The following is a 22,814-nucleotide window of genomic DNA, read 5'->3' on the forward strand; positions in this document are numbered from 1 at the left end:
TAATGATTTAACAGCGTTTTTTTGTTCCATTTTATTTATACACTTCCTTGAGTTTGCCAAGTTATTGCAGAAGGATTTCTGACTGTACATTTAAAAAAAAAAAAGAAAACAGGACTCATATAAAAAGTCTATCTTTGGTCATCATTATGCCTTCTGTTCAGTTAAAAACATAAATGTTATTAAATATTCTAACTACAAACTACTTGAACCTTCAAAACACCAATGTAAAAGGAAAAGAAGAGCTGGCAAATGATTTATACATTTAGTCCTCTAAATAAGACCAGAGAAGCAGCAGATGCTGATACCTCATATCTCCGAACTTCTTGCTGATAGCTGTTCCTACATTGCTGATAGCTGCTGTTGCCTTTTGTCCTGCATGGCTCAGGGTCTCATGTGTTTTCTTGTAACTGGAAACAAAAATAGAACAGAAATAGTGATAAGTATTAAAAAAGATAGACTAGAATCCCTGTGACTAATTTTCCTCAAAGTCCCATCCACTGAAATATTAAGTAACATCGTAAATGTAACTCAAAGCAAACGTGGGTGGAGGTGCCCATTTCTGCACAGCTTCCTAAGTGCACGGTTCTCCAGAGCAATCCTTCCCTTAGCAATCTTCTCTTCCCTCTTGCAGATAACATCCTCCAGATGGGCCAGAACATGCTGGTTAAAAGCAGTGATTTGTTGAACACCTGTTTGATACAATTTCTGATTACAGAAAATCATATTTACATCAAATAAGTATTCTTCCAGCAGATACTGACCTTCTGGCAAAATCTGCTGTCTGAAGCACAGAAAAAAATCAGGACAAATACAACTCTGGTTTTTCAAGCATATACATATTAGGCATATTTAACAGATACACTTCAAAATGATTCTGTGATATTTAAAATAGAAAAAAACCCCATTAAATCTGTTTCCATAGGCCACAACTTTCCTTTTTTTTTTTCACTTTTTAAAATTTCTTTAAAGGAATAAGGTTTGGGGAAGGACAGAGAAAGAAAGATGAAGAAACCTATAAACATATAGAGTGAATGCATATTCTTAGGAGGACTGAATTCTTTTAAAAGATGTCACTAATTTCACTTATAGCAGGCAGATTCAAACACAGAATCATCTGAATTTGCTGATCCAGAATACCTGCTCTGACCCATACAGACCCTTCAGTACAGTTAACTTGCACTCTTGGAGTAATCAATAAACTACTTTGCACAGATGATTTTCTGCTGACTCAACTAATTCCAAGCATGTCACAGGCTTCCTTCTGAGTAAATTATCTGATACTCCCAGTGACGCGGACAAGCTCAAAATTAGAAGTACTGACCTAGTAACAAAAGGTCTCTACTGACCTAGAGACAAAAGGATCAGTCTTCTGTCCTGTGGCGTGTGTTGGCAGACAAAAAGAAATTATTATGAAAAATTCAGAAATAAAATTCCACTGGTTCTCATTCTCCTTTGAACAAATACCACAGTATCTCAAACACATTCCAAAGTACACTGGCAATTGATAAAGAAAAAAAATCCTGCTGCCTAAGTCCTTACAACAAGGTATTTTCTCCTTATTATTATGTATATGAAAGTAATAACTTTGTGGAGGAAGGAGGGGAAATAAGATTAACATTTGCAGTATGGCACATCACATTTTATATCACATTGTTTTAGCCCCAGCAGCACCTATTACTGAAAGTCCTCTGTTCAGGACTGTGTTTTACAAACCACCGGTTTCATGGGAGAGGCCACATAATGCTCTGTTATTTCAGATTTTATTTTTAATGCTAATTTTGATTTTATGTTCCTAACCCACAACATCCTACTGACTTACCATGTTCTTAAGCTGCCAAGTGAAAGGGCTCCTTCTATTAAGGTGCTTGTCCCTGTTTTCACTGAGTAACAAGGCAATCAACAGGGAGCAACTGAAGATTAGGGTACATGATCTCTAGGAGTCTCCAGTTAAGAAGCTGAACCAAACACATGCACAAGGGCTAAAACATTGCAACACCCACAGAAGGAACACAAATTATAATTAGAAAGGAAGAAGCAATGGTTATGCTTGTTTAATGTATTCTAGTACAATACAGAGAAGATGGAAAATTCTGGTTTTTACCAGATCTCCTTTCTTCTTAGCCAGTCTGTTCTTGGACATAGCAAGAATGCAATACTCTTATTTCACTGAGGCCTCATCCTCTAGGTTAACTAGTTTAATAGCCGTGCCAATTCTCTTGTTGACAGTAGATATACTCTCATATAAACTAGAATGGGATGAGACCCTAAAATAAGGATGCTACTATCAAACTATAAGCACATAGCTTTTTGGTAAGAGTTGCCTATGAAAAAGAAGAAAATCAAATTGTCTACTGCCTGTGGCATACAAGTGTTAAAGAGTTTGCTAACAGAAAAGCTTCCTAAACTATTCAGCACAAGTGGAATTTTGCTGATGACAAAATGAAGGCCAAGATTTGACTTGCAAGTCTAAAAGGTCTTTTGTAGTGCAACCTATTTATGTACAGGTTGAATGTACGTAGTAAAATACTTTTCAGATATCCCTCTGAACTGATTTTTTGAAATGACACCTTGGAGTTAATTTTATTTTTAGGTACATTTAACTTTATGATAAAATATCTCTATGTCTTACCTTTTCACTGCATGTTCTTCACACCATGTAAAACTATTTGGAGAACAGTCCAAAATGTGCCATCCAGCAGACAGACCCAAATTTCGCTGAGAAACATTAGAGTCCCCTACATACTTCTGAACATTACATTGGTCAGAACACACCTTCAGGGTGTGGCTGAAATGACACTGATTTTGCCATTCCAACAATATTGTGTTTTCTCTGTAAATCCCATAAACCAAATATCCTCCAGTATTTCCACTAGTGAAGAAGACATGGAGACTGCATTCGTGTTCCTAATACTTTTGACATTACATAAGAGCGTAAATCCAGCTAAAACTGTTACACAACTAGTCTTTTTTCAGCACCAACTTCAGCAAAAATGACCTATGACATGTCCCCTCCTCCTTTCAGCAATGCTGAAGAATGAGCTTTAAGGAACAACAAAATAACAAAGGTGAAAATAGACCACAACATGCAATACCTGTCAGCAAAAACAAGAACCATTAATTTGCACCTCAGCAGAGCTCTCTGATAGCTTAAAAATCAAACCCCTTGCCCATTCTCACCTCTCCATCATTACATGTATCACTATGCCTTCTTCATAAATAATCTTTCCACAGAGCACATTGCCTCACTGTAGTTAGCTATGTGCTGTGTTGATATTCGGATGTATGATGCCCTGCATTTTGGCTCAGATATGTTTATTCTTGTAGTTATTTCATATTTATAGCATCCATTTGATAGCTTGCCAAGCACTCTGGTAACAATGATCTCTTCAACATATTCTCTCTGTCATGTGGAATCTGGTCAGTTGTATTGCACATTAATCATCTAACCGAGCAATTTTCATCATCTCATGTAACTCACAGCAGTTCATACTTTTGTTTTAATGCACTGAACAGCTTATATAATTTTCAGAAACCTTTACCAGCAGAAATTAAGTTGGATATTCCAGGTAAGAACTATGAACACTTACTAACGGGAAAAAGTGCTCTATGTATGGTTTAAGTCCTCCTTGCACCACCAGGTGCTCTGCATGCTAAGTCATCTACATCTACAACACCTGGGCACTCTTATCCTTTCAGCAGCCACTGCTGGCAATCATTAGGTGAGTGCTGACCACCAGCTCATCGAGACAGGTGACAGCATCTTAGGAGTCAGTCAGCCAGCAGCTCAGATTGGACCAGTGATCCTAAAACTTATAGGCAGAAATATCCCAGCAAAACCAAACTCAGATAATTTTGGATACAGGGGTTCAAGAAAGTGCACCTTCCATCCAAGTCATGGAGTGCATTTTTACACAAATACATCATTATACTCATACAAAGGCACCATCAGCATTACACCAGGTAGCATCAGCAAAAGTAGAACCAGCTTACTTGATTTATTCAGTTAGAGTAGGAATTCCTGTTCTGATTTTGTGGCATCTGAAAATACTCCGTAGCACAGAAGAATTGCTGGTAACGGTTAACAAGGGCCATATTCTGTGCTTTCACTCAGCACTTAACAATAAATATTTATAATGTATTTCATAGTCAAGAGGGATTAAACAAATAAGTTATATCAAACACTGTCTCAATTGTAAACTTGTAAATGACACCTGTGAACATTTGAACACTACCTTTATATACGACATTAACTTAAGAATTTCATCCATCAAATTCTGATTATAATTTTGTTTTTAAAATAGGGTATTTCTTTAACAGAAGCAGTTATTTATAAAATTGATTATCAGAGGTTATCAAAATACATGCTGATATTGCAGTTATATTCCAATACCATGCCCAATATAATTAAAAGGAGCTTTAAAGATAACGCACGTCTCCAGTGCTGTAACATACTATTTAGACAAAGTAGATTTGCAGCCTATTTTGACTGCATTTTCACTTGACAGTGTCATATACTACATTTAGGTTATGCTATTCTGTGACAACCAGATCTCACTATATATATCCCACTGTGATTTTTACAGACAGTGAGAGGAAATATAAGGAGATACTGTTTCATAAAACAACATGTGAAGGAACAAGTGCTTTATAGAGAGAAGAAGCAGCCATAGAGAGAGAACTAGAGAACGAGACATTTAAATGGCTAACACCATCTGCAGGATATGACAGGACAATCATACTCATCTCATCTCAGTACAGAATTGCCCTTCACATGGCAGAGTTAAATGTAACTTCATTCACAGGTGCAATACACAGCGTGCTGACAGAAGTAGGCTACACATATAATATTTATATTTTGCATGTCAAGCTGCACATTTGATGTACTGAAGTAAACGATAAAGAATTTTTATTCAGCTTCTGTAAAATTAGTACATTTGCTAATTAGTACATCTTCATTCAGCATTATGCCTCTCCATCAATGCTTGCTGGCAAAATTAATCCATTTGAGAAATCCTTGCCTGTGATAAGGCTCACAGAAGATGTAACAGAATGCAAACAATTAACAACAAAACCATACAGTAGAGCAGAGCCTGGTAGCACAAGCCATGCCCTCTGGAGCTTACTTCTTTTCAGTTTTCAAACCATTAGTCAGCTTAAAAATTACTTTTCTGGAATCTATCTAAAACATCTGGATCCCTGAGAAACTCTCAGCTACAAAACTATTTTTCTGTTGATTTTATGTGAGAAATGGCTCAGCATTAACTAAATTATGCTGATGCACAAATGAGATAAATGCATATATGACAAATAAAAGGTACATAAAACATTCTCTAAGAGCATTTTTATTGTCATTTTTGCCACAAAGGAACTCTAAGCTGTTGTGCATTATTTTTGGTTTTTGTTTTGGTGGGGTTTTTTTAGTACTCTCCTGAAATTCATTCCAATTTCAAAACCAAACGACAGATGTATTTTTTGTCATCCTTCCCATTGCCAGGGATCTTAAGAATTAACTGAAACAGTGCTGGCACGTGGATGGGTACATGTGCCTAAATCTAAGGAAGAATGCCCCAGGTAGTTTCTCTCGCAGAGAGAGGAAGGAGAAAACTAAGGGAACTAAAACTTTGCAGGCTACAGCAGAAATTTGTGCATGGAAGGTGACTGTTCAATAGGCTGGAGAGAGTCACAGGTCAGGAAATGTGCCAGAGAAAGGTGACAAATGTTCTGGGCTGTACTGCCCTGTAATCTTCAAACATTGGGGAAAATATGAGATACAATTGTTTGAAATGCATTATTTGTGCAATGCAGCATAGCATGGGGGGTAGAGGGGAAAGTGTGCTATGGTTACTCTCCAGGTAGAAAAGCCAAAATATGTTTGCTGAAGCACAGATGATCTTAAGACATTACAGGCAGTTCATCACACTTTAAACTATATCAGTAACACTGTGGGCTCTGTGCTGTACATTAGATTAACAAAATTATGCAGATTAAACACATCCCAACCTCTTTTCCTTTCTTTCCCTCCCTTTTTCCTTTTCCTCCCTTTAATTTCTGTTCCCTTCCCTTTCCCCTCTTTTCTACTAACTCTTTCTTGGATATTTTTAATCCTTGTAATTTCAGAGATCCCAATTTACATTCAGGCCTCCCTTCCCATCGTTACAGTTAGATATACCCACATAAAGATCACTGGAATACTCATGTATACATTTTCTGGTGCTCCATGATAATTACAGTGGGTTTTTCCCTGAGAAACCAACATCTGGCCTTACTGTGGAATTTCCACTAGCTGAAGGTTCTCATGCAAACAAATGGACATACATCTTTTGGACAAGGAACAATGAGAACTAAGTTAACTTCTTGAAGTTCTTTTTCCTTATTACTCTACCCTTCCAAATTCAAGGCCAGAGACATATGTGGAAAGGCAGCAAAATAATTCTCTTTGAAGACAGCATGAAGGTTGCCTGATCTGACCCAAAGGTAGCAAAGGCAGCGGAAGGAGAGGCTCCTTTTACTTCCATATAGCACAGACTCACACACAGGTAATGTACTTGCTAAAGCCAACACACTATTTCTTCACTTACACAACCGTTACATTTACTTGCAAATTTAGAGAAGAAAACGTCAAAAGGTGATTACACATTGCAATGAACAGAAACACCCACATTTCCTTTACTACCACTCATAAGAAGTATGTGTGTGGGAACACAGTTTACTTAATTCCTAGAAGTCACAGTAGGACTGTGGCTGTCCAGAAATTATATCCAACTTACTGAAAAAAAGTTCTGAAATTTTGGAACACATTACTATATATTTAAAGTTATATTAACAAAGACTGCCTGTACCATAGATTGTAAGCCTGAAACACATGCAGTGCAACTATTACTTTCTATTTTCCTATCACCTGGCAGAAATTTGAACTATAAAACAGTAAGTTCCCAATAGTTGTTGAAACCTATGCAATTGTCCTCAGGTGTCCTATCAGCAGGACTAAGCTTGCTCACATAGTTCAGCCAGTAGTCAATGAATAGATCTTTATTCTGTCTCTGGAGGAAAAGCCCAAGTCCATGTTCTTGTCTCAAATCTTAATTAAATTTCACATGCAAGAACAGAGCAACACTGAAACCTTCCTTAAAAGGCTCGAAAAGACAAGCACCACCTAAAAAAAGCCCAGGGCCCTGTCTAGGAAACATGCTGTTTGGAACCAGCACTTACAGTTCTCTTGATTTTGGCCTATAATTCATGAGCTTTTCCCTTTCTACAAGTGAAAATTTCTGTCTGAGGTCAAAAGATGAAAAGCCATTTTGAAAACAGCTCTGTCAGATTCCTATCCTAAATGTTAGCCTTGTGTGGGTCCACATACCATCACATCAAAGGCTTCCCAGCACCCCAGTTGGAATCACTAAACATATTGACTTTGAAACATTTCATAACATTTCACTACTACAGCCCTTGAAGATAGAATTTTTCTCTAATTTTCTAGCTCTTCTAATAATTTATTTGCCATGGAAGTACTGATGCTTACGGTGGTCTGAATGCCTGAAGTATTTCTTTTCTGGAGAGGTTTAGTAGCAAACTAAGCATTTACATCTCCCTAGAAGCTCTCTCCATAGTTATTATTCCATCCATGGGTTGGAAGGTTAACCATTTAAAACAGAGGAGGTTTATGTCTTATAACAGGAGGTAACATTTTAAGAAAGGATGACAAAGAAGTTTGTGGGAACTACTAGGCTGGAGTGAGTTTATTGGTGGGTAATTTTACAGATAAAACTGCTCCTTAGAACCTCAGTAGAATCGAAATATCCCCCAAGAGGACAGGACTATAATGTCTTGTGGCTTTTTTTTCCGAAGAACTCCAGAAGAGCACCAAATTAAAAGCTGAGAGACAAAGCTGAGCATGGTTACAACCTAACTGCTCAGCAAAGAGCAAGATATCTTGTGGATCTATCTATGTTTTAGTGCTTAATATGAGGGACTAGTGAAAGGCTAAAGTAACCCTTCTAACCTTCCCCATATATAACAAAATGCAATTCTATAATTGCATCAAAGAATACAATTACTTGTGACTTTGTCTGAAAAAAAAAGGAGTCTCAGTAAATTCAACAAAGGGCACTGCAGAGTCCTGCAGGTTGGGATTAATAACCCAGTAGAGACTGAGGATCAACTGCTGGAAAGCAGCCTTGCAGAAAAAGGCCTGGAATCCTGGGAGAGAACAAATTGGACATGAGTCAGCAGTGTGCCTCTGCAGCAAACATAGCTAACACCTGGGGTGCATTAGGAAAAGGTTGAGTGAAGTGATCCTTCCCCTGTCAGCCTTGGTTATGGCCACACCTGAAGTGCTGGGTCCTGTTCTGTGCTTCCCAGTGCAAGGCAGACATGGACAAACTGGAACAAGTCCAGCAAAGGTGCATAAAAATGGTAAAGGACTGGAACACCTCATATGAGGAGGCTGGGAAAGCTGGGACTGGTCACTCTAGAGAAGGCTCATTAAAGGATCTCATCACTGTGTATAAACAACCTAATGAAAGGAGGAAAGAAGATAGAAGAAAACCCTTTTGAGTGGTATCTAGTGAAAGTGCAAGAGGCAACCAGCGCAAATTCAATGCAAGAAATATTAAAATATATTAATATTTTAATATTTAAGAATAAATGTTTTTCACAGCAAGGGTAATTGAACATGGAACAGGCTTCCCAGAGAGGCCATAGAATCTCCAGCCTTGGAGATATTCAAAACCTACTGAACATAGTCTTGAGCACTCTGGTCTAGTTGGTCCTGCCGGAAAGAGGTAGCTGGACTAGACAGTCTCCTGGCATTGCTGTCAACACCTTAAACATTCTGTGTATAAAACCAGATTACTCTCCATAAATACTATCTTCTACCTTAATCCACTATATGGTGAAAATCTGAAGCATGGAAAGTAAGGAGACCTGTGGGAACTTTACAGAAGCACCACCAAGAAGCTTCAACTGAATTCAGTGCATTCAGGTCACATAAAACCTTTCTTTTGTAGCAGAACAATAATTAGGCAAGCTCAATTATGGTCTTTACAAATATCCATGTAAAGGCATTTGTAATTATTTCTTAAGTTAAAATAAATAATCTCAAAATCCACCAACATGACCCTGTTTCTAGCATCTAAATAAGAAAGAATTACCTATTTTTAAAATATAAAAAACGTTCATTGCTAGAAGTTGAATATCCACCCACCTCTATTCACTGACAACCCAATCATTAAAAAGGTGTGTGGGGGAAGTCATTCCAGTTGAATGCTTACCACCATGAAACTAAGCCAAACTCAAGGCTATCATTTGCTCTCCAGTTACTGATGTCCTCTATAACAGAACCCTTTGCCTCCCTCAACACATAGATTATACTAAACATCAGTGCACTGAATAGTATAGGAAATTAGCAAGGAACTTGTGGCCAACCATTTAAAATGAAAATGCTTTAAAATAGTCAAAATCTCAAGTTTAAATTTAGTCAGTAGAGGAGGCATGCATCCTGTAAATTAGGTCATGACTCTTAACTACTGGTCAAACACACTTTACAGGACTGTTTCTGAGAGAAGTCAGCTCCTCTTCCTCTATGTGCACTCTAACCCTAAGAATGCATATCTAAATGGAGAGCTTAAAAAGATTAACAATAAGTGGACAAAAACTTTGGTGCTCTGTGGCTTTAAAAAGTTACCTGCTGAAGAAAACTAGTTTTAACTTGCAGGAATGCACATCAGCTAAAGTGAAACAAAATTTGTCCTCTTAAAACCGGGTCATTTTAAAATTTAAAATGAGTAATTGTGGATTTAGAAACCTAAAGTACAGGCATGTAAATATTTTGAACTTTTCTTTTTTTTTCAAACAAGCTTTTCATCCTTCCAAAATCAGAGAATCTTGGTGAATAATGCTATTTTGGTACAGCAACAATGAATCACTTCTATTACTTAACACATCCATTCTTAAGAATGCTGGATTACCATGATTTGTACCAGCACTGGTGTTCTGGCATGAGGATCTAGCAGAATTGTACAGTAGTTGGACCATAAACCTGAGAATTTTCTGGGGCACAAGTGGAACTCCTGCTGCTCAGTTCCACTTAACAATTTCTGGACACTTACCACTTAATGGATTGTAGTTTCTGAAACTCATCTTGGATAAAAAGTAGCAGCTACCACACTGAAAACATCTCCTAAGTCTATCTTAGTAAAAAATGTCAATGTGGAGGAAAAATAAAAATCTGTCTGGGAACTTGCTACCAAATTTCAGATAAAAATGAAAGTTTTTGTTTCAAAATTTTGCTAGTCTCTCCCACTAATTCTAGTTCAGATGTCCTGTGCCCCTCCTCTCTTCTAAAGCTTAGTGTCACTAGACTGTTCTCTCCTAGTGCATGCCAGACATCCTCACCAAGGCAACACTGATATCCCTGCTAATGACATGTCATGAGAAACAGGACCTAGATGGAAAGCTGTCCAACAGCGAGAGATAGGAGACATTAAAACTGTATTTCTATAAAGGGATTTTTATTTGACTTCTCATGAAAACACAAAAAATAGTTCTTTTAACATAAAAATGTAAATTTTAACATATTTTACCAAGTCTCTGTCAGCACCTTGAACACACTGAGAGGAACTGCTAAAGCTTTTCGCCACACACCTCTGAATTTGGTGGCTCAAGGGGAGATCTGGCACTGCACAGCTGTGAAACCTTGGGTAAGACTGTGATGAAAGTGTTGTGCAAGAGTTGGGAGAACACTTGTTAAGCACCTTTTCCCTTCATTTGGGAGCTGTACTAAAGCCTAGACTGAATTTAAGGTCAAGTTGTATTACTGATATGCCTGTATCTGGCCAGGTACCTCACAGATCTTGAACTCACGGACTTGACTCCCTGGCTTGACCTAGGACCTGGCTCATCAGTACAGATGCACCTGGAGATATGAACTCTTGGCCTGACCCCCTCTACTGTCATTGGACTTGCTCTGCTCTCTTTGTTCAGGTATTGTGGGACTGCTGTTTCATGGATGATAACACTGCCACCCTGCCTTCTTTGCTGTCAACTCCCAGCTCAGCTCAGTTGTGGAGAAGCTCACTTTTCCTTCTCCTTAAGTGTCAAATTCAGTTGTCAAATGAAGAGGAAAAAAAGTAAATGACTTTGCAGACAGCACTTGATGAAAGGTGGGTGGTTCTTTCTACCAATGTTGCTATTAATTCAGCCCAAAAAGTTTTAGAAAAACATGGTATGTTCATATGTGTAAGTATAAAGAGCAGTACTCACGCAGAAGTTGTCTGCATATCATGCCAGCTTTTGCTAAAGTTCTGCTTCAGTTCATTCATCAAACTTATGCCAAGTTTTTGTTTAATTTCAACCAGGTGCTTCTCTTTGGCTGCTAGCACTTGCCGCAAAGTTGAAATTTCATCCTCTAGCTGAAGGAAACAAGGAGAAAGGTGTTAGCCTGTTCCCACAGAATGATAAACACATACAAAGTTAAGAGGCTGAATGAATCTCACAAACTCATGCTTTTCGTAGGTATCTAGAAAGACAGAGTCAAGTGCCTGTGGAGGCCACAAAGGCATACCCAGGACAGAGCTGGCGCCATGTTAAATTAATGTGTCACCTATGCTCACCATCACACACACACATCTGATAAGAGAGAGAATTATCCAGTAAGGAAGCGACTTCACCCAAATCTGCCTAAGGGCATTAGGAGTCTCAAACACCAGCTTTTCATTCACTAGTAAAATGGGAATGGATGGGACAAGAGAAGACTGGAAAATTCAAGCAAATATCTTTCTTTGAATGCACAGACTTTTAACTTCATATTTCCAGATTTTTAGTCTTCTGGTCCTGAAAAAAATATATGCAAACTCTTAGGAACAGGTTAATAAAACAGAAAAACTGCATGATAATATATGCCTTGAGAGTACAATCAAATGTTATAGCCTTGTCATATAAGTTTTATTTATGTATTTTAGGCCCTACATATTTCAAAATTGTAACATAAAAATTTATAGTTGAGCTATTAACGTGAGTGATCAGTTCCCAAAGCAAAAAGGCACTCAGAAGACAGAGCAGATTAGTCTTTCCAGAGATCCTAGTATTTCACCAAACTCTGCAATTTCAAGCAGTAAAGATGCCATCCAGCCCAAACAGAAGAATATAATTCTTCCTGCAGCAGACATTTTTTTTGAAACATTTAATCAAAGCCAGTGTTTTAGCAAGGCAAGAACCAAAAGACAGGACTCCAGAATTGTTCTGCCATCAGCTCAGAGTCCTGCTCCTTGGGCAACTCTCCTGCAAGTGAGCAGGGGTTGCATTCTTCATCTGGAAGCTTCCCAAGCAAATCTATGCAAGCAGCACACAGAGATACTGAAGCTAACAAGGGCAAGTGACACCAGAGCAGCTGCCTTTCACTTCAGGTTTAGAAATTCCCTCACCAACTGTGTTCCTTTCTCCATATGTTAGTAAGGTAACATATGGCAACTTATCTGATTGCCATATGCTAAGTTCCCTGGAACCACAGTGTCCCTGTGATTTAACTCCATAGGCTGCAAGGAATGATGCAAGCACCAGCTGAAACAGTGCTGACCTCTAAGGCTATATTTAGGACATCCGTACCAGCATTATTTTATTTTACACATTCATGCATTCTGGTTCACTGAAAAACTGGCTGCAAGCTCACTGTTCTTGGACAAGTCTCATCCTTGAATCCCCCAGCTATCAGTTTCTTTTGTCATTACCTGCTAACTAAATATTCAAGTAGCTCAGGAATTAAGCAGCAACACTATGAACACAAAACAAAATCATGACGTGAGTGAAGCAAATATTAGTATTCACCAATGCCTGTGATGCCAACACTTCACCAGCACTGTTGTTAGATACACAAAAATCCAAATTGCTTTATTCCTCCCCATGTCCTTTATGCTCCATTATATTCCTAACCTGCAAATGGAATACTGTCAAGAGGCCAGTGTCAAGAGTCTTTCTTCTGAGAGGGTAACTGGTTAAATGCTTTTAGAAAGAAAGCACAAATGTCAGCATTCCTCAGGCAGCAGTTCAGAGATCCTTTTGGCTATTTCTCACCAAGAGCAAACCCCTTAGTGGGTGACTGCCTGAGCAACACTGCTGAAGAACTTAACCTATGTCAGGACACTTATGGGCCAGCACTAGGCTGATCATCAGTGGCTATATAAACATCACTTGGATACATAAACATTTCAGGGCTTCTATTAAAATTACTTTCCATCTGTTCCATTGAATAGACATCTTAAAGCTGTGATAGCCTAAGCATTAGCCATGTGCTCAATGGCAGAAGTATGAGCAACATTTTTGATTAAAGTAATTTATTATTTATAACACAGCAATCAGTTTTGCATTGACAAAATCCTCCTCAACTTCCATCATTTTGAAATAATGACAGATACAAAGCCGCCCTCAAGTGCTCAAATATCAGTGATGACTGTGAAGTACATAGAAAGAATTAGGGACTTACAGCAGTATCTTGAAAAGGATTTAAGCATGTAACATACCTAACTCTCATGGGAGTCAGGCATCACCTGTTTAGGAATTTTTTTAAAGTCCATTTTTGTAAATGTTTATAATTCCATTAAAAAACTGGAGCTCAAGTCAACAGAAATACAAGCTTCTAGTTCTTATGCTTCCCTTCTTTCAAAGTGCAAGAGTCAGAAGAATAAAGATGTATCATAGAGAGGCAAAGTTCCCTTCTCCCATAAGTTTGCAGAAAAAGGGTATTATTATCATCTTTCCTCAAACTGGGAGCAAACGTGCAGTAACACACACTGCTGAACCTATGCATCAGCTAGATCAAACCAGATAGCTCCTTCTGGGAAGGTGTGGGAGGGGGAAGACACCAAAGAGTAAATGACTACTTTGATGAGTGTAATGGAAGGACAACTGACAGCAGTGAGCAAGGTAGCTCAAAATCTCAGCCCCCAGCATGAGTCAAGAGTCATTGTACAATGCTCCTCACAGTGAGGGGGGTGGGGGGAATCTGTTCTGCTAACAATCTTCTGGCTTTATGTAAAGCTTTTGGCTACAATTTTCTGCTGTTATTCTGAAAAGTCAGACTGACCTCTGTAAACTCAAATGACTGTTAGAAGTTTCTGTAAGAGTCACTCAGTTGCATTGTAGAAATCCTAAGGCTTGATTAGAGTCAGAGCCCTGCTGTGTTAGCTAGGCTACAAATACAAGAATAGAGTAAGTTCATGCTCTGAGAAGCTTCCAGTAAAAAGAGACTATTAGCAGGAGAATAGGAATAGAGGATACAAAAAATTCTGCCAGAAAAACCTAGTGCTTGTTCCTCTCCTAATATCAGAGTGGGAAGGAGGAAGAAAACAAAGAATATATATGTTAGATACACAACACAGAGATTTAACATATGTTTTCTGCTTAAATAAATGCACAAGTGCTCACAAAGCACTTTTTATCAACTATTGATAGCAGAATTAAGGATGATTTTTACCTCTCACATCAGAAAGAGAGGTGCTCGTTCCTACAGGCTCAAACAGGTATTACGTAGCACATAAGGACATGGAAGAAAACAAAACTGTCATTGGTGGAGCAGAAAGGGCTTGTAAGTAGGGACTAACAGCTTTTCAAAAGGAAACATTACCCACTTCCCACATTAGCAAATTTTTCTTTCTGAAGGAGGCAAGGTCATACATTTTTTGCAATCTTTTCTAAGAGTCATAAGCCTTACTTAACTTTAGACTTTGTTCAGACTTCGTCCACTCTACATTCAAGATTTCCAAACCTTTCTTAGCATAATTATCAGTTTTATTTTGCTTTTCAGCATTGGCTGCATGCCAGTAAACTGCTGTGAGGAACTCAGAAAATAATTCCTAGGTCAGTCAAGATCATATTTGACAGGCAAACTCTCACTTGCAAGTTAGTACAGGAATTTAAGCATTTCCAGGAGGAGCTACTGAGAATTCTCTCCTATAGCAATCAGTAGCAGAAGGGACACTCAGAAACATTTGAGATTAATTCTGTTGAGAGAGGCATATCATTCTCAGATGATTGCAGGATGTTCTGGCTTTTTTCCTTCCTTGTTTCCACCTGTGAAGTCCCCTTCACCGGAGAAGAGAATCACTAAATGGCTGAGGCTGGAAGGCACCACCGTAGGACATCTGGTTCAAGCCCTACCTAGAGCGTGTTTCCCAGGACTGTACCCGGACAGCTTTTAAATATCTTCAAGGATGGAGATTCTGAAAGGTCTTGGGGTACACTGCTCAGTCACACACACATTAAAAACATGCTTCTTGATGCTCAGGGGGAATCTCCTGTGTTTTGGTGTGGGCCCAGTGCCTCTGGTCCTGATGAAAAGCCAGTAATGAATATGTCAGCTCCTAACTTATTTGATAAACTGAACATGTAAACTTTCAGCTTCCTTCTGATTGTCTACAGATGTGACAGGATCACCAAAGAAGTAAAAATTAACTAGTAACTCAAATAAAAAGATTGATAAAATATTAAAGTGAAAAAACAGTCTTCTGTGTTTCACTTGAAAATCCTGAATCAGCACTGCAGGTAAATTCCTTGAAAGTCATTACAAATGTTACTTCTTAGAGTACTTCAAAAGTACTTTGTAAGTACTTCAAGTACTACAACTTAATATCAATTTAAGTATTCCAGTTAAGGCAAACTCTTCATGTTCATATGACTGATTTCTGTTATTTGACTCATATTTCAAATAATTAAACTCACAGTTTTCCCCATTCTCTCATTTTCCATTCCAGAATTTCACTTTTCTGCAATATTCAGCAGCAATAATTAAAACTGAATCCATCCTTCCATGGCAGACTAAATCAAGACAATCTCTTTAATCTTTGTAATAAAGAGATCACATGGTTCACACCTTTTTCCTCCCATCTCCTTATTATTTTTAAGCCTCTTCACAGTGTACTGACTTCCAGACTCCTGAAAAAAGATACTACCTTCTCCAAACACATCAGTGCCAAAGGAAACAAAAATGTGATAAAATTACTGTGCTTGTTGTCATCAGCTTCTTCCATAACCATCATCATTACCTTTTCCTCTGAACACCACAAAAAGAAATTTTTCTATCAGGTGGCACAACCACTGTAACAAGAGCACCACAGGTCTAATGAGAACACCTTTCATTCTTTTTCAAGGAATGTCTATAAATAAAGACACATCTTGACTAAGATGGGAACGTGCATTTGATTTTTGCAGTTCAATCATCAAGTAGAAGATACTTAAACTTAAAAAAATAGATATACGAAAATTATAGGCTACATTATTGTAGCCTAGAATAATTTTACCAACAAGGAAGGACGTGCCTTTATGATGTATACTTCATCCTACAATTAATAGCTTCCAGTTTAAGGAAGTAGAAACAGTAACACTCACAGAAATTCAAATTCATTACCTTGGCTAGCTCAGTCTTTAACTCTTCTTTTTCTTCTTCAGAAATCATATTGGTGAAATCAACATCAGTGACCACATCTTCATCTGCTTCATGGAATGACTGAGTTTCCAACAGGCCTTAAAAAAATAAAAGGTCAAGACAACCGTTATTAATTACTTCAATTAATGTATTGGCCTCCTCTAAAATCCAAGAATGATATAATATTCACCCACTAGGGAAAAACAAACAAACAAACAAACAAACAAACAAACAAAACAAAACAAAAAACACACAACCTTTTCCTGCTACAATCATTTGCATTCTGCTTTGCTTCTAAAAAGCTACTGGAAGTATCAGAGGGTAATGTCTGCACAGGAGCAATTCAATGCATATAAGCACCACTCATTCCCAGAAATCAATCACCTTGGGCCCTACTAATCCCTGATAAGGCATTTTCTTACTTCTAACAATACAGAAGGAAAAAAGAAATCTTTTTCTTCAAAATATAAAGCTGGGTAATATGGATCACTGATGTGAAGAGCAGCAATAGTACACTGAATAATAAAAGAAGTATATTATAAAGCCAAGTTTTCTCTAAAAATACCTCTGATTGCAGCAATTTGAAACCTTACAGATGCACACAGTTTGCAGCAGCAAATGCTACACCTATTGTTTGAAATTTCTGAACATTAATGAGGAGCATTCCTTGATTTCTCAATCTAAACCTGTGAAGAGGAGACAAATGCAGTGGACTTCATTACTGTCTTCTTCTGCATGCCCAAGATCAGGGTCAGTATCTACAATAAGCAAGACTAGTCCATACATAAATGCTTGCAAGACCTGGGGCTGGCTCGCATAATAGGTACTGATGAAACAAAATATTTCCTGTCTTCCCATTCAGTGAAGAGAAGATTGCTGGGGCTCCAGCTGCTAAGAGCCTCTCATCTTTATAGTCTGCAGAGAAAACAATACAAACCATGAGACAACAGATAACATTCTGTTTACTTTGGAACTTGTTTTAAAATTCTAGATCATCTTCTGTTGTGGAAGAAAAATCTCAACCAGGTTACACCTGGGACAGCACTTTTCCTTTTATTTCAGTTCTCTAGCAGGGCAATCAGCCATCTCTGCTAACTCCTGACACCTGTATACTGCCTCCTATGGAAGAGAACAATTTATTTCCTAGCTCCACAGAGGCCTGTATACTCTATTATACAGAGATTAAAATACTGCTTAGTTAAGTTTGGGTATTAAAGAACAGAGGTTACAAGGAACAAGCCTCTTGAAATTGAGTACTTTACGTTTTCATGCAGAAAACTAAATACCCTCCAGCCTTCTGCCATTTCCTTCACCTAGAGTCCCCCAGTGTACCTGGATTTCCTTCTATTTAACAGAGCAGAACTGATTTGATTCATACCATCAACTCCCCTGCAGAACACAATGGAGTGAATTCAGCCTTGTTAATTACAATCTTCCCTGAGTGGGAAGATAAAGAGCAGCAACACAGGTGCTGAACCCCTGCCTAGCACCATATGCAGAAATAGATCACCACCCTTAAGCACAAAACCTTTTAAAAACATGAAAGCATATAAAAGTAGTTGATATCTTAGCTATTACCCAAAAAGCAGCTTGCCAGGAAAACCTAGATTGCTGAAATCACAACAAAAGAAAAGCATATTTATTCAGTAGGAACACTCCTAAATCACCTTTATTAACACCCCTAAATACATATCTAAACACAATTGTTATTTGGTATTTGTTTGAGGATTAATAGTGTTGCTATGGGGCTGAAGCTAAACTTAGTCTGCACTGTCTTGAAAGCAGTTTATTTTTTCATGGATGGAGCAGCAGTGGTACAGGACAGTTGTTGGAAATGCTGGGAAGGATCTAAGGGGCAACAGGGCTGAAAACTATTAAGGGAAGCCTTGGGACAGATGTTGAGATGAAGTGATCTTGGAGCAACAGATGCTTAAGCCAAAAAGAGGGCACTTCCATGCTCAAGGGACAACATTAGTTTGGGAATGGCTGGGAAAGAGATGGGAGCCAACATAGACAAAATTGCCAGAAACAAATGAATAACACTTAACATTAGGCCCAATTCTCAAGTTTAAACTTCAAGACTGGACTGAAATTATAATCCATTCCAAAACAGCAAATACATGTCAATCCTTCTCTATGATCCTTTGCAAACTCATCCAGTTCCTTTCCCAATTTTTGTCCTGTGCTCCTTGTTTAAGTCCTCTGAAATCTAGTCTGATCCTTCAGTCTCTACTTTCTGGTTCAAGCTACCAGAATCTTCCCTAATGGTCACTGTCCCTCTGCTAAGTTTTCACTTTGGTCATCTCACAATTCCAGTCTGAACATCTCTCCAGCATACTGTGGGTCACAGCCTTCTTTAGGCCAATCTGAGTTCTGAAACTTCCTAATGTGAGAATACTTAGATTCTAGCAGCAATAATAGCAGAGAGGTTACAATTATACATTATATTTGTAATGGAGCACAACAGAGATCAGCATCCAGCAGCTCAGACTCGTACTGTACTAGTTCACCACTGAAGTTACAGCGCTCATCAGCCCAGGTGTGCTGTTAACCTAACACAGTGCTTTGGAGCCTTGAGCTAGGACTGATGCTTTGGATCACAGGTGCACCTATTGCTCAGGATTTGTGGGTGTCCCTGCAGGGGGTGACACTGCAAGGCCAGCAGAACATTTCTTCCAGTCACTGGTTTCTCCCTCTCGGTACTGTCATCTCTCACACTTTAGCCTCCAGACTGAAGGAAGTTCTGTGATTCCCTGACCATGCAGGAGACGGAGCAGCCTAGCACCTCCAGTATAACTGAAGGGATGTCATGTAAGCCCACCTGTGAGTTTGCTCTTGTACAGTCTCAAAATCCTGGGTGGGCACGGAATAGAAGCACAGAATCATAGAACATCCTGAGCTGGAAGAGACCCACAAGGATCACAAAGCCCAGCTTCTGGCCCTGCACAGGCCAACCCCAAGAATCCCATCATGTGTTTGAGATGACTGCCCAAGCACTTAATGAACTGTCAGGCTTGGTGCTGTGGCCACTTCCCTGGGGAACCTCTTCAAGGTCCAACCACTCTCTGGGTGAAGAACCTTTCCTTAATATCCAAGCTAAACCTCCTGTGAAACAGCTTCAGGCTGTTCCCTCAGGTCTTGTCACTGTCACATGAGAGAAGAGATCAGTGTCATCCTCTACACTTCCCCTCACGAGACAGTTGTAAACTGCTGTGAGGCCTCCTCTCAGTATTGAAGAAGACTGAGGCATTTTCCTCTCCTGTCCAGCTACATAACCTGACAACAGGAACAGCTCTGAGGAAAGATAGTATTTTTGCCAAAAGATGCATAGGTATTAGTTATGAGCTATGAAGGCTTGATCACTCTGGGAAGGGAGTTGTACAAGTAGCTGAGTTGTTCTCAAGAATAACATAAGGTCATTAGTAGCAGGAAAAAAAAAGTGCCTTCAACTTTCATTCCTTCTCCTCTTACGCACTCCTCCCAGAAATACAGATCATTCCTTGTTTCCAGTCATGGTCAGATCTGGAAAAACTGGAATCATGATTAAATTTTTCAGATGCAAAGCTGATATTATTTCAGAATTGCACTAATATCCAGTTGTGAAATTGGAAATTAACTTTCTACCTTTTCGGAAGAGCAATTCAGTTTTTGGGTGAGTGAATAGCTTTTGCTTCACCTTGTAGTATAGGTGTTACAAGCTTCCCTGAAAGAATTAGGAGCTCATCCAGCAGATTACCAGCCATTTACAAGAACCTGTGGCTTTGGTGATGTCCTGTATCTCTTATGTCCTTTACTAACAGCACGGTATTTTAGGCACTGACCTTCACATATTGATCTAAAGTACAAGTTTCCCAAGTTTCATTCAAGCAAGACACTAAGAGCTAAGGCATGAGGATAGAGCCTAGACACTACACTAACATCTGTTTTCTTCTCCTACTACGTCTTATACAGATTAAGTTAATTCTGTTGCTTTTAAATTTAATTTCAGCTGCTGTGTCTATTCACAAATAAATAAATAAATAAAGTCACACAAGAGGCATCAGTGGAGCAGAAGCTGTCTTAGAACCCGTTCCTTGAACTTCCCCTCCCTCATTCACCATGGTCAGCTAAGGAGTTCTCATTACCTATGCCCATCCCTCCACTTCTTCCATCTGCAATAAAGCTCAATCCAGAGCTTAATCCACAATTATCTCTGGGATCTGCTGTCACAAAACTCTGCCCAGAGACAGATGCGAGACCCACACCACCTCCCTCATTATCTCTTCCAGACAGTGCCTTCTTGTGGTTTAGGATTGCTGGAGACAAGACTGTAGGTCCTATGGTCTCATACAACCTCCTGTTGCTACAGAAAATTACACTAATAATATACTCATGTGTAACTCATTTATCTTCAACAAACAAGTGATTCTCTGGACATATGCTACTTCAAAATAACAAAAAAGCCCTGCCCCCATAAAGCATGGGAAATGATATAGTAGGCTCGAATCAACGCAAAACGCTGTTTGGCTTCTACTCTAAAGACATTTTTAGTACTTACTGTCACACGTAATTAGATAAAATATGAATGAAACATTAAAATATGGGATTATCAGTAATTATGAACTGCAAGTCATACAGAAGGATCCAAGTTGAAATAAATGAGCAGAAAATCCTTTGTATTAGGAGATTTATATAGAAAGAAGTAGGAGGTGGATAGCTGGGGGAACACATTTATTGTGTTCTTCTGAAAGATTCATACGACAAGATAATACAACAAACGTGCAAGTTGTTCCAGGGTTTCAGTGTGCTGAAATGGGCATTTTTGAGTTTTCTCCCAAAGTTCATGGTAGTTCTGGCTAAGACTAGTGACCCTAATTCTACAGTCTGCTGTTAAATCTGATTTAATGCAAAAACTGTTTCAGTATTGATCAATACCTGTGCATGTTTGCCAGTAGAATTGTAGGGACAACAAATTCAATAAGCCACTTAAAATCTAGAAGATCTGTAACTATTCTGCAAATTTAAAATAACCAAATAATACAATGATAAAATCCATGACAGATTTTTATACTTACTCAGGTATCTAAAGATTAACTACATAAAGATGTTTTAATTAGTGTTTTTTATGTATTTTTTCTGTATTCATCTCAGACCCATGTTCTGGAGTATTAAGTATCAGACTATTTCTTGTATGTTAACTGTTTAAAAAAGAATAACAACTCCAAAAACCCCCAAAAACCCAACAAAAGGAAAAGCTTACACTGTAGGCACTGATGTCTGCTGAATTAGTCATAATGATAGCAAAATTAAGGTAAAACCCTTCAAATTCTGTTTGTGTACATTTTCTAACATTCAGGGAAATCTATAGATGATCCTTGGTGTTAATAAAGCATTTAAGAATTGAACTGCTCTTACTGCCCTGCTTTTTTGTTTTCCAACTAATTAAAAATACCATATCTACCTTATTATCTAGCATTCACATCAAATAGTGAGAAAACAAATTACATAACTCTTCTAGTAAGCAAAACTACTTGCTACAGCTTCTTTTGCCATGTCATTAGAGCTCCTTATTTAAATTTGGAAAACACTTGTTCACAAATTCAAATTGCAATTAAGTCTTCAAAGAGATAAAATGGTAAGTAGAACAAAGGAACTGTCCAGACACTGCATTAGTGTCTTTGATCTTCTTTATAATGTAGTCTTAATGCCAGATACAGAGATTAAGGGGGGGAGAAGGGGGACTAGAAGCATGTACTAAATAACTGAATTGATCAGAAAAAGCTATCAGAAGTTGCAAGGATTTCCATACCATTTTTTCCACTACAAAGTCATTACAGGAAGATCAAAACAGGAAAATATGTTGTAATTTACTTCACCTAGAAAACAAACTACAGAAGGAAGATCTTCTCTTCTGTGTCTGGTTCTAACTGTGGACAAGTCTGAACTGATATTGAACTTGCTTAGGCTTGAGCCTAACAATTACATACAGCCTGCCATTCTCTTAAGGGACTTAGTACTGAGAATATAAGGTTGATTTTGAAGTGATGATTGAAAAACAAACTCAGAGGCTGGATTCACCTTGGTTAAGAGAGGGGAAATATTTAAGATGCACATGTGATGTTGATTAAAAATGTGAACATTACAGAAAAATGTAGGTTCTACTTTCTGCAGCCATGTGGGCTCAGTCTTCTTTTCGCTCTGAGTCTGCTCCTTGGAAGAAAGAGATGGACGGGCAAGTGACTTCACTCCCTCTCTCAAATGAGCTTTAGGTTGGTGGTAGTGTCAAGGAGATGGAAAGAGTACAGCTTTTGGATATTGAAGAGTTCTAGGATGTAGTCTAAAATCTCAGAGTAGGGGTCCCTGGTCGTCCTGGAGCAGCTTATTAGTGACTTTATTAAAGCTTTCCCTTCCACCTCTTAACCCC

At 38.4% G+C, this 22,814-nt stretch overlaps 1 protein-coding gene across 3 annotated transcripts in view; it reads right to left on the reverse strand.

Moving 5' to 3' along the window:
- TPD52L1 (TPD52 like 1) overlaps positions 1-22,814 on the reverse strand; it is a 50,262-nt gene that overhangs the window by 14,519 nt on the left and 12,929 nt on the right. For all 3 annotated transcript variants that reach the window (XM_083857333.1, XM_083857332.1, XM_083857334.1), the window contains exons 2-4: positions 16,394-16,509; positions 11,260-11,408; positions 306-407 (exon numbers count right to left, since the gene is read on the reverse strand). In XM_083857333.1, coding sequence (XP_083713459.1) covers positions 306-407; positions 11,260-11,408; positions 16,394-16,509 — 367 coding nt within the window. The remainder of the gene's footprint in view (positions 1-305; positions 408-11,259; positions 11,409-16,393; positions 16,510-22,814) is intronic.

Source organism: Zosterops lateralis (assembly GCF_965231275.1).
Source record: "Zosterops lateralis genome assembly, chromosome: 3".
Taxonomy (NCBI): Eukaryota; Metazoa; Chordata; class Aves; order Passeriformes; family Zosteropidae; genus Zosterops; species Zosterops lateralis.